Here is an 11,092-nt window from a genome sequence, read left to right on the forward strand (position 1 = left end):
CACTGTCTTTGTGCAAGACAGAAATCTTTTTCCTTTTGACATACCTATTATGTCAAGAGTTCAAGCAGGAGCATACTGACAGATACATGATCACAACAGCTTTTTTCAGTCTCATACTTTCAAGTTCTAACATCATAATTTTTACTTGTGATTCATGGAGCTCTTGAGAAGTAAATACATTGATTGCTGGAGAGCACAAGTTTTTAAGCACACCATAGGCTCTTAAATTTCAAACGAGCAATCTCTTGGCTGTTTATAAATCAGTTTCTAAACACCACTATAGGAATGGGAAGAATGGACAACAGTGCAGTTTACTTTTAGCCTTCATTTAACTTGCAATACAGTTATCCCTTCACCATCTGCATTCTTCCTTTGGGAAGAAGAGTAACCTTTCATTAGCAGAACTTTGTACTGACACAGCTTTCCAGCTTCAGTCAGGCCCAAGCTCAGAACTTCTTGGATCTTATCACACATGTCCGTGTCCGTCCCCTCCCCTGCCCCCTTATTTCTTCCAGGAGGCTGAGTGATACGCAACCCTCTCCCTGCTCTCTGCAGTCACTTGGCTCATAGAACTGCTGCTGCCTCCCATCAGGAGGGCAATCAGCCTGAGACAATCAGGTCTTACATTTTAGAAAGCTCTATCTGAACAAATGCACAAAGAATTTTTTGCTGGTCACTCAGGATACAACTTCAGACAGCCTTCATACAACCAAGCTTCCCAAAGGAGTTAAGAAGCTTTCAGTAAAATCAGGTCACTTCATGTTATTTTATTGTATTGCTACTCCCATTACTCCTGCTCCATCTTTTGATAACTACCCAAATTATCAACATGTCTCAACATTCACATCTTGTACATCACCACTATGCACTAATGTATGTAGGGTGAACTTCACAACAGTGACAAATTTCCTTCCCACTCTAAACAAATCACTAAGAAAATTGACAAGAGATTATTTAGCACATCTTATCAGTAATATGCATATATAAGCTGTATTAACATATACATCCGGATAATACTAAAATAGCCTAGGAAACAGTGGGTTTATTCACTGAATGGCGCAATGATTAATCTTTTTCCTTCCCTTCCACAGTCATTTTCCAAGCCCTCTCATGCTCCTTGCCGTTTTGAGCATTTGTCTTGGTGACAGAGGAAGAAAGAGGGACATGGCTAAGGGGAGGTGGCTGGAGGATGGGGTGATGCAGGAAGAGCTGCATCTGGAGGTAAAGGGGACAGCACAGAGCAAGGCCAGACAGTTTACAGCCACCAAGAACCATCAAGTTCATCCTGGTGCCCCTCAGGTGTGACACCAGGAACAGCTCAGCATAGCTAAAAGGATGGGATGAGAAGTATGGCAGAAGACAACAGCTTCTGGGAGGATTTAAGTACAGCTGTGCCAGGACAGGACATGCTAAGCAGCATCTAACAAGGTAAGGTATGCTTCACTACAGGCCGGTCCAATGCCTTCACAGCAACTGCCTTGTACTTGCCTGCCCTGTCACAAAGGCTCCCTTACAGGGAGATTCTAAGGTTCATCAAGGAGGTGTCAAGGAAATCCCTTGTAGGAAAAAGACACAATAATCATAGTTCAGGGTCTGGCATGCCAGGTACCCTACAGGATCACTCATTGCAGTGGAACATCAGCCTGGTGGTCACAGCACTCACATCTTACAGAAGACTGAATAAAAGGTCTTTACACATTACCCACAGCTAATGACTCCCTTTATATCAAAAATAAGTGTTTCCTCTGCTTTCTGCAGCTTTTTCCTGTTCTACCCTACAGAGTTCAAAGGAGGCAAGATAAGACCTGGGCAGGATATTGGAAGGGCTGTGAGTGTGGTTTAGTAACATATCAAGGTAACCTGAACTGTAAGTGTGTGAGCCTAACTGGAAATGCAGACATGCTTTTTACTTCAGAAATTATCACCAGGAGGGAAACCTTAACAACCAATAATTATTTTATTCCTGGTCATTATTATCTTTCTTAATTTTCCCTTATCTGTTCAAACCACAGGTTTAAAAACACTGCACTAATTGAGCTCAATGGGAAAACTGAAGTTATTTTTCATATGTAAGTGGCTTGATAAAATGTAAAAGGAAATGGACTGCACAAGCAGTTTTGCAGTGCCATGGAGACCATCCTTCTGGTTAGCTGAAAGACTGGGGAAAGTAAGTCTTGGAAATTGATCTTATTTGACATGCTACAATAATTTGTTATTAAAAGCACTGACCATAAACTCATTTTATGCAATTACTGCTCATTATTCTCAGACAATGATTCAGCACTGCCCTGTAATAAACCCCAAGACTCAAGAGTTGCACTATTTAAGATTCTTCTAATTTCAATTACTAAGTAAAGGAATCTACTTGAGCTAAAATCCTTTTCTTTTTTTTTAAGAGGACTCTAAAATTCAATTAAGAGCTCCTGTAAAGACTCACCCATTCACAATGGGCCTCTCGTCACAGAAAACTTCAACCTGAAATACAGTTATTTCAGCTTGAAATACAGTTCTCCTAAAACTTGCTCAAGATTTCCACTGTGACAGTGTATTTCCTACCGCACCTATTTCCCTATAGGTACTCCACTGGACTTACTTCAAGATGAAGGTTTGTACGTCACACATCTCCCACAGGGAAGCTCTGGTTTATATATAAAAACTTATGATACAATTACTTCGAATGTCTGGATGCTGCAACACTATTTTCCTTAACTTGTTAATGCACCCAAGAACACCCGTGCCTCTCATACAACTGACACAGCAAGAACAAGAATTGTTGTTAGTCATGTGATTTGACTGACATTTCCCACAGCATAGTTAAAAAGAGATTAGATACTGTTCCCACCTAATCTTTTTTCCTACAAACTTCCTACTACAAAGGCACATGGCTGTATTGCTGCTTGACCTCTGTCTTGTCAAACAGGGAATCAGAAACCAGGGTGATGTTATACTAAAAAAACCCAAACTCAATGTATGTTCAGTATTAGAAACCAAGACTCTAAAGCCATATTACATTTAAATTGCTCAGTGACAGTGCTCTTCTCTCAACAAATCTCATCAAAATGAAGCATTTCCAAGCTACACACATAACACCACCACTATATATCCATAGTGCATATTATCAGTGTCATTGCCATGTCTGCAGTGTGACTCGAGTAATTACTTTAGGTGAACTGATAAGTGTAGCACAGTAAGGGTCAGGACAAGTGGAATTTATGGACTACACCCAGTCCTACAAGGTGTCTATGTGATGTTAACTCCAGAAAACTCAAGCCCTGTGACAGCCTGACTGCAAAAGCAGCATTTTTGATTGATATTTAATTCCAACTTTTCCATTTCTCATGGGTTAACTCTGAAAGGGAATAGACTATCTGAGTCTTCTGTGCAAAGTGACACTGAGATAACTTGGATACTGATCACTTGACTGTTTCAGACTGTTAGACCACGCTGCCATACAAGGAATGGGATAATGTTAAGAAAACACTGGTTGGTATTCCATCTGAAGGCTGCTATGCATAATAATAAAAAAAAATTAGACACAATCCATATAGCTACTTGACACCAATATCCTCAATTGTCAGACAGGATGCTTTTCAGAGGAAAAAGCCAGATGTATAACATGAGTTCAGAAGAGCTCCTTCTTCAGCAGGTCAGGGAACTCTTCTCGTGCTGAAGTAGCTGACCACTTTCTTGTGAAACACTACAGATAACACCAGCTGCAGATGCTGCCTTGCAGATAAACTATTTTCTTTCATATGCTCTTCATTTTATATGTGTCAGCGTATCAGTCACAGGAATAATTGCAAATTGATATCTAGCATCTAACTAGTGTGGACTACATGCCAGCTGCCAGCTGCTACTTCTAGTATCAAAATGTCTTAGCATGAACTCTTGAGCGCATAGCATTATACTTTTAAGCCACCTGAAGCAGGCAAAATTATCTTCTGTTATCTGTCTGTATGCTTCTGTACTGTCTCTACTTGCTTTCAGCAGAAAGCCTTGACATATGGGATTGCTTCTCAAGAGATCTCTTGAAATATTCAAGAAGTTTTTTAACACATTATATGACAAGTTTGTTATGACAACTGCTTTTGCAGCTATTTAAGGTGAATCATCACAATCAAAATTGTATGAATACAAAGAAATGCTCTTAAGATAAAGGTCGAATCTCTTGCTCTGAACCCTAGCATTAATCTCATTCAGCTGGTACATACTGCCAAAGTCAGACAGGACTTACTGTGAACAGCTTAAGGTTCAGACATCAGTAGTAAAAAAACCCAACTGCATTCTAGTGGTAAAGAAAACTGTTTACTGAAGGATAATCTGTGCATATTTCAGAAAACACTTAGGGACATTTTGAACCTTCAAAGTGCTATGACACAAACTGATTTTCTAAAGCAGATTCTTTCTGTCAGTTTGTGTGACAAAATCAGTTGTGCATTTTAGAGGATAATTCAGACCTTAGGGAAGCTGCATCTCCTACTTTTGTGTGAAACTTACAGTTCCGAGGTCAATAATGAAACAATCTCCTTTGTTGAAGCTGGTCCAAGCCAGGGGAACTTCTGTAGCTCTTACAACTCTCCGGCCTTTGATATGCAGAAGCCTCCGTGCACTCAAATCGTTAGTTACAACATGATTAAATCCAGAGGCAACACCACCTGCCTGAATAAAACAAAACAAAGCAGCAAGCTTTATTTCAGCTTGGTATCTGCAAACTTACCTTTTTGCTACAGATGAGGAGCTAGCAGGGCAAAAGAGTTTATGCAGTGAGAGGTGAGCCAAAATGATACGCAGTTTAACAGTGCTGACCACAGACCAGAAAGACATGGGAAACACTGCTGCTGCTGAACTCGGGTATGAACCTTTGTCTGAGGGAGTGGACATCACCCCGCTTCAAAGGGTTTTCAGATGAACGGGGAAAGGGAAAGCACAGGATTTACAGCCCCCTCCAGCATCATCCTGAGGATGAGGAAATACTGAACCACACTGTTAGGACAAAAGCCAGTGGTTGTCAAATAAGGACTGAGGACAAGCAGAGGAATATGCAGCTCCTGCATAAGCTTTCCCAACTTCCTTAAATCACAGATGTCTGGGTGGTTCTGGTGCCTGGTCACATGCAGAGGGAGGGGTAATTCCACAGCAGCTCTGTCATTTTTTGAAAGGCATATTCACAGCTTAGGAGGCACTGTAGCAAACAGTACTAAACAGGGGAAGACCAAACTGTTGATTTACAAGTTATAAAGTGTAAGTTTAAGCATAAGTTTTCCCTTTAAACTCACTTGACTGCCTCTGAGGCAGTATTTGCCACTACTCCAGGAGACCCAGACCTTGGGTTAGAATAGAAACAGACTCTTGAAATGACAAAAAAAAATATGTTACAAACCTACATAATGGGAAAAAACACTGACTGAGTGATTTCTCCCAGAGCTCCTACTATGGCAAGATTCTCAGGAGACACATTGCTTCATTCTTAAAAAACATTCCCAGATGCCACAAAAAATTTCCTTCCAAAGATTCATCTTCTGGAAGTCACACAACAAGGAAGCTGACACTACAGCTTTTTAAAATCTATAATTTTCATGAAAAGTATTAGGGTGATTTTTTTAACTACCTGAAAGAAAAAAAACACCTGCAGTAGGACTGCAAAAGCATCATTTTTAGACTAAAGTGATGTTTTAGTCTTTTCCAATGTGTTCATTTTTTTAAACCACTTTAGCACATCAGTTTCTGCATTTAAACAAAATCATTCAGCCTACAAGACAGGAAGACTTTCTGTAAGATTTACTACCTCCCAGAGAGTCCTTACTGTGAGCTCCCTTAGACATGCAAGTATGAAGTGTCAGGATAGTTTGATTTTGGGGAAAAAAATTCATTGGGAAAGGTTTTCAGGTATCAGAAGAGGCCCTAGTAAACAAGCTGCTCTTTTCTGTACAAGTACTGGGATTCCTATAGTTTAAGATAGGTAGTTTAGATCTAAAACACTAAGTATTAAGAAACAATTCTTAAACTTTCCATTCACAAAGCAAAATACTTGCTTTTACTTGGGGACAGTGTTACATATATTTTTAGAATACATATTGAAAGCTGGCTTTTTACCTTGTATTTAATTCCTCCTTTGAAGTAGCCCACAAACTCAGTAGACTCATGTCCTTGAATTTCTCTACTTTGCACCGGCTTTCCTCCTAAATAGTCATCCATTTGAACGGCAAAGATAGCTGCAGCTGTGCTCTCATCCTGGGTACATTCCTTCCCTGAAATAAGATGAAATATGTCTATAAAGCACTAATAGAACTTCAAATTCTGTTGGATAAATTGTTCCTGTGACAATAAGGCCATGCCTTCAGCAGGTGTGCGTTGCAACAAAGCACTACATCATAACCTTGTTTGCCACCAAGAGCATGACCATCCAGATCATTTCTCAACATTTTGTAGAGCTGCATTCATAAGAGAGAAAAAAAAAAGTGAAAAATAGCAAAGTTTGTCTTCTCTCAGCCTGCTTTAAGAAGAGAATATTTTAGTTTAGTTTAATACAGCAAGTGTCTAGAGACATGATTTTTAGACTTTGCAAAAGGACCAATTAGATGGTAAACTGTGTATTTATGCTAAGAACATCTCACCAAGCCACTGAGTCAAAATAATTCAAAAGCAGACCTCTAGACACTGTAACGCAAGCAAGGTATTCTGCTTAGGTATTTTTTGTTAGATTGCCTGGTACAGCTGGGAGAAAGAAAAGCAGCTTTGGGGCTCAGATATTTTCTTCATGAGGTCACTCTTTGCTTTGTACCTTTCAGAGATTAGCTTCTTCCCCAGGCTGTGGCAAAACAGCCTCCTTACCTAGTGTGTTCATGGCCTGCTGCAACATAGGCTGTATGTTAAAACAAAACTTTTAACATGGGCCCATACATTCTTGATGAACATTTTCAGCAGTTTTGATTGTTTCAAGAATACAAGTAGGATCGAGTCTCAAAAATGGGCTTCTCAAACTTTTGAAGAGTAAGGAAAAGCAAGGTTTTCAATTTTGTTTTTATTTTTCTTTCTAAATAATCGGAAGAAGCTGGTATACAAGCAACAGTTCTCAAGAGCAGCTTCTCACTCACATTAACCACTTCCTTGCTTCTAGGTGACTGAGTGGAAAAATAGCACAGAGCCTGAGGCAGTCTGGACATAGACACCTCTCACAGGGTGTGGAAGAAAGGGAAGTGTGTAGTGAGGTGCTGGTGTTGTCTCATGGTGTACTGAGTCATTGTTGTCACAGGAAGCCTGCCAGTAGGATACTAAGAAAAAATATAGCACAGGAGAGAGGGGACAGGGATGCTGAAAGGCATCACTGACCTAGCTCCTCTGCTGAGGAGAGCAAGTGCCCTGTTCATGACCCAGCTGCCCACCAACTGTTCATCTTCCAGGAGCACTGCCACTACCACAGCTTTTGTAGGGACATAGGTGCAATGGAAGCCTCCAGAAAGCAGCAAGGATAAAGTAGGGAAGAAATCCAAGAATAATGGAAGCATAGGGAAGAGAAAAGCATGAAGTGAAGCCTGGCCAAAAAAGTTTTAAAAAAACTGCAAAAGCAGGACATAACACAAGAACCTCTGGAAAAAAATCCCCATCACTCAGTGACAGAAGAACTTGCTATGTGGCAATATGCTTTCTTAGACCAGAGTACCACCTTAATGTTGGTGGTAAAGCTTTGGGGGTTGATTTTTTTTTAAATAGGGTTATTCAAATCTATTAGCACTATATCCTTCAGATTCATTGCTTGCAATTACACAACAGGGTTAAGTGGTTCTGGAGCAGTATTAGAGATAGGAACCACTACCAGGTGCAGTCTCACAGCTGCTATGCAGTAAAATACCCAGTGAAATCCTGTTTTAAAAAAATTGGTATCAGTCCAAGTGTAGGTTATTCAAGCTTTCATGAAAGCCAGACTTACTTTACAGTCTGAGGCACAAACAGCTATAAAAAAGCCGCAGATCCTGGTTCTCATGGACAGGTCTTATCACTTAATTTCTCGGACAAGGGTTAAAAAATAGTTAAAAACACCACGCATGATCTTAGTAAAGGTACTAAGTGGGTAACAGCTATTCTTACTCCCAGAAGTAGCCTCATACCGGCTTAGTACATGCTATTTCTAATGATAGTTTCAAGACAAAACCGCTCCCTTAGGATTAGTAGTTCATCTCCCAATACAACCCTCAAGTGCCAGTGCAGGCAACCATGCCAGGATCTCTGGGTAAAGTTAAAAATGGATACAGCTACCACAACACTGATCCACATTGATTGCTTGGCCATGGCTGACATCATTGCAACACCTGAGTTAGGTTGTTCAGAAATTACCTGACCTGGGCAGCCTTCACCATATGTGAGATATTTGGTAGGAAGCTTCAGGCTGATAGAACAACTGTTTGGTCACTTTAACCCTAGGATGCCAGTCACAGCACAAGACTGTCAGGACATCAAGGTCACAGACCATCCTCTCATCGTCTAAACCTCCTTCTAACCCCTTGGGTACGGCCAAGCAAGGTATGAGGAGGAAGCTTGCCACTATATAAAAGGAAAATTAAATGCTCTGCTTTTATTCTGGATTTGGGGTCTTTTTTGGTGAGGTCAGAATTCATTCAGACCCAAAGCCACCATGAGGCCCACACAGTAACACCTGCCACATAGTCGACAGGCAGGAGTAGGACTGTGTCACCAAGTGACAAGGCCCTTGTAAGTATCTAAGCCCAAAGTCTGCAGGGTTTCCACCAATTTCACAAGAGTTCTTTACATCCCAAAGTCTGACTGCGAATGACTGCTGTAGCTGTTGAAAGACGGCTTACAGGACGTCTTCAGAAAGACTCTGCTGAGGTTTTATATATATATCTATATATATTATATATAGATATATATATATAAAACCCTGGCCCACAGCTTATATAGACTTAACACATGAGGGAAAAGTTTGGTGTAAGTGACAGCTGTGAGAATCAGTTTAACAAAAATACCAAAATGATTCAAACTCTTTGCCTTCAGTGTGACTGTACTTCCTCATACACTTTGTGTGAAGTTCTGATCTCTTCTTGCTATGAAGCTTGCTGCAGTTTTTGAGCATCTCCATCCCACTACTAGAGTCTCTTGCAAGCAGAAAGGGATTTCCCAGTAGTTAGCCACCCTGCTGCCAACCTGCCAGCTGCACAAGAACAATGTGTGCCCAGTTTACCTGAAGCTATTTTCAATACCTGAATATCACATTGGCACAAGATGTGCATCAGCATGTACAACTACAGCTCTTCAGCCAACAGCAACAAGGTTTTAATCAGTGTAAATGTCAGCCACTATTTTGACTTCACTTCCAGTTGTGATGGGTCCTTGCACCTTTCCCTGGGAAGTTTCTAGTATACCTTACTACTACATAATTAGTTCTAACTTCATTAACAAAGGTCTAAACAGCCAAACCCTGCTACTAACTAGCAGTACTGCTGACATAAGAACTTCTGCCAGAAATTAATTTATACTGCCATCTATGATTATGCTCTTGTCAGACAGACACTGTCCCACATGCCAGCTGGATAACTCACAACACATACAAAACTAAACAAGCTTCAAACATTTATGCAGAAATAATCCTAGCTTTATCTGCTATTCTTTTTCAATGCATTCAAAAGCACAATGAGAACCACAGCAACTCAAACACATTAACATTAATATACACTGACCTGTCTTTATGTGATTCACCGAGATTATTGCCTACAAACATAAACTTGATTGTGAAAGAAGAAAAAAGTAACAGATTTCAGGCAACTACACAGCAACTGTAGTGGCTGGGTGACTTGGTGATCAGATAGGTAAGTCTTAACAGACCTTTACAAGATGAAGAAGTCACCTAAAACACATCCTTATGTCAGACTTTTATTTTGCTGTAAACACTATGCAGGTCAAGGCTGAAGGCAAAAGCCATCAACCCAATTCCAGTTGCTTCAAGAGGGGCTTTATTAGGCTATCAAACTACTATTAAAGAGAAGTTTTACAGAAAACCTGGTGTCTTTGCCTCCAATACCGTATAATCAGAAAGCAGTTACTCTAGGTGACAAAGACAACATCGGGAAGCAAAGCAGTGCAACAGTGCCACAGGGAGATGGACGAGATGAAATTTTGATCCTGTTGGAAAAAAAGGCAAGTAAACTCTTCACCCGAACGACAGCAGGATTTCACCTACGAATCTCAGCTGGATGCAGCCCAGACCTGACTTTAACCCTTCAGCACTTTTCCAAACTAGCATCACAAAGCGAGTGTACGTTCACCTTTCTGACACGTCCCCCTTTCCCATCCCTGGAGCCCCCGAGCACGGCAGCACCAGAAGCGGTGATCCTTGGCTGTAGCCTCCTTTCTGCATTAAGTGCCTCAACTCGGAAGCTTCCCACCCGCAGCCCTTCTGAGATGGGCCGCTCCCGCCCCCCTGGAGCCCAGCGAAGGCGCCAGACCCTCCAGCTGTTAGCAGCTGCGCTGCCCGCCGCCCCGCTGCCTACCGAGCCAGTAGTGGAGGCGGTAGGCGGCGGCGGCGCCGCGGCGGACGGTGTGCAGCACCAGGTAGGCGTCCCCCACGTAGAAGTCGCCGTGGTGGCTGGGGGGCACCAGCACCAGCTCCAGGCGCTCGACGCGCCACACCTGCAGCCCGCTCTGCTGCCCGGCCTCGGCGAAGGCCGGCGGGGGGCGGTTGGGGGCCATAGCGCGCAGCGAGGAGCGCAGAAACCGCGCATCTGGCTCCCCCGCACCGCCTTTATAGCGCCGGGGCCGGCCCCCGGGCGGAGCGGGACCGGCCCCGCCCGGCGGCGCTACGCGGGGAGCCGGGGAGGGGGCGGCCGGTCCCCGCAGGGCTGCGGGGTGCGCATCCCTCCCCGGCTCCGCCGGTGGCCCCGGAGCAGGTTGGCTGAGGTTTTGTTTCTTTATTAGTTTTTAAGACGCTTGCAAAACTCACCCTTTTCTTTCTGCGCGCCAAAGCCTTTGAGATGTTACAGCCTCCCTTGCTGCAAATGGATAATTTTTCTCTATTCTAAAATGAGGAGAAAAAAAGAAAAAGTCAGGAAAGCAAAGCAGAACTGGCTTAACGCAGTGCCCG

General features: G+C 42.4%; 1 protein-coding gene across 1 annotated transcript in view; it reads right to left on the reverse strand.

Moving 5' to 3' along the window:
- Positions 1–10,717, reverse strand: part of SCIN (scinderin) — a 50,301-nt gene extending 39,584 nt beyond the window's left edge. Inside the window, exons 1-3 of the mRNA XM_040593222.1 lie at positions 10,503–10,717; positions 6,094–6,248; positions 4,498–4,659 (exon numbers count right to left, since the gene is read on the reverse strand). Coding sequence (XP_040449156.1) covers positions 4,498–4,659; positions 6,094–6,248; positions 10,503–10,701 — 516 coding nt within the window. The 5' untranslated portion in view covers positions 10,702–10,717. The remainder of the gene's footprint in view (positions 1–4,497; positions 4,660–6,093; positions 6,249–10,502) is intronic.
- Positions 10,718–11,092: the final 375 nt, after the last annotated feature.

This window comes from Falco naumanni, chromosome 4 (assembly GCF_017639655.2).
Source record: "Falco naumanni isolate bFalNau1 chromosome 4, bFalNau1.pat, whole genome shotgun sequence".
NCBI lineage: Eukaryota > Metazoa > Chordata > Aves > Falconiformes > Falconidae > Falco > Falco naumanni.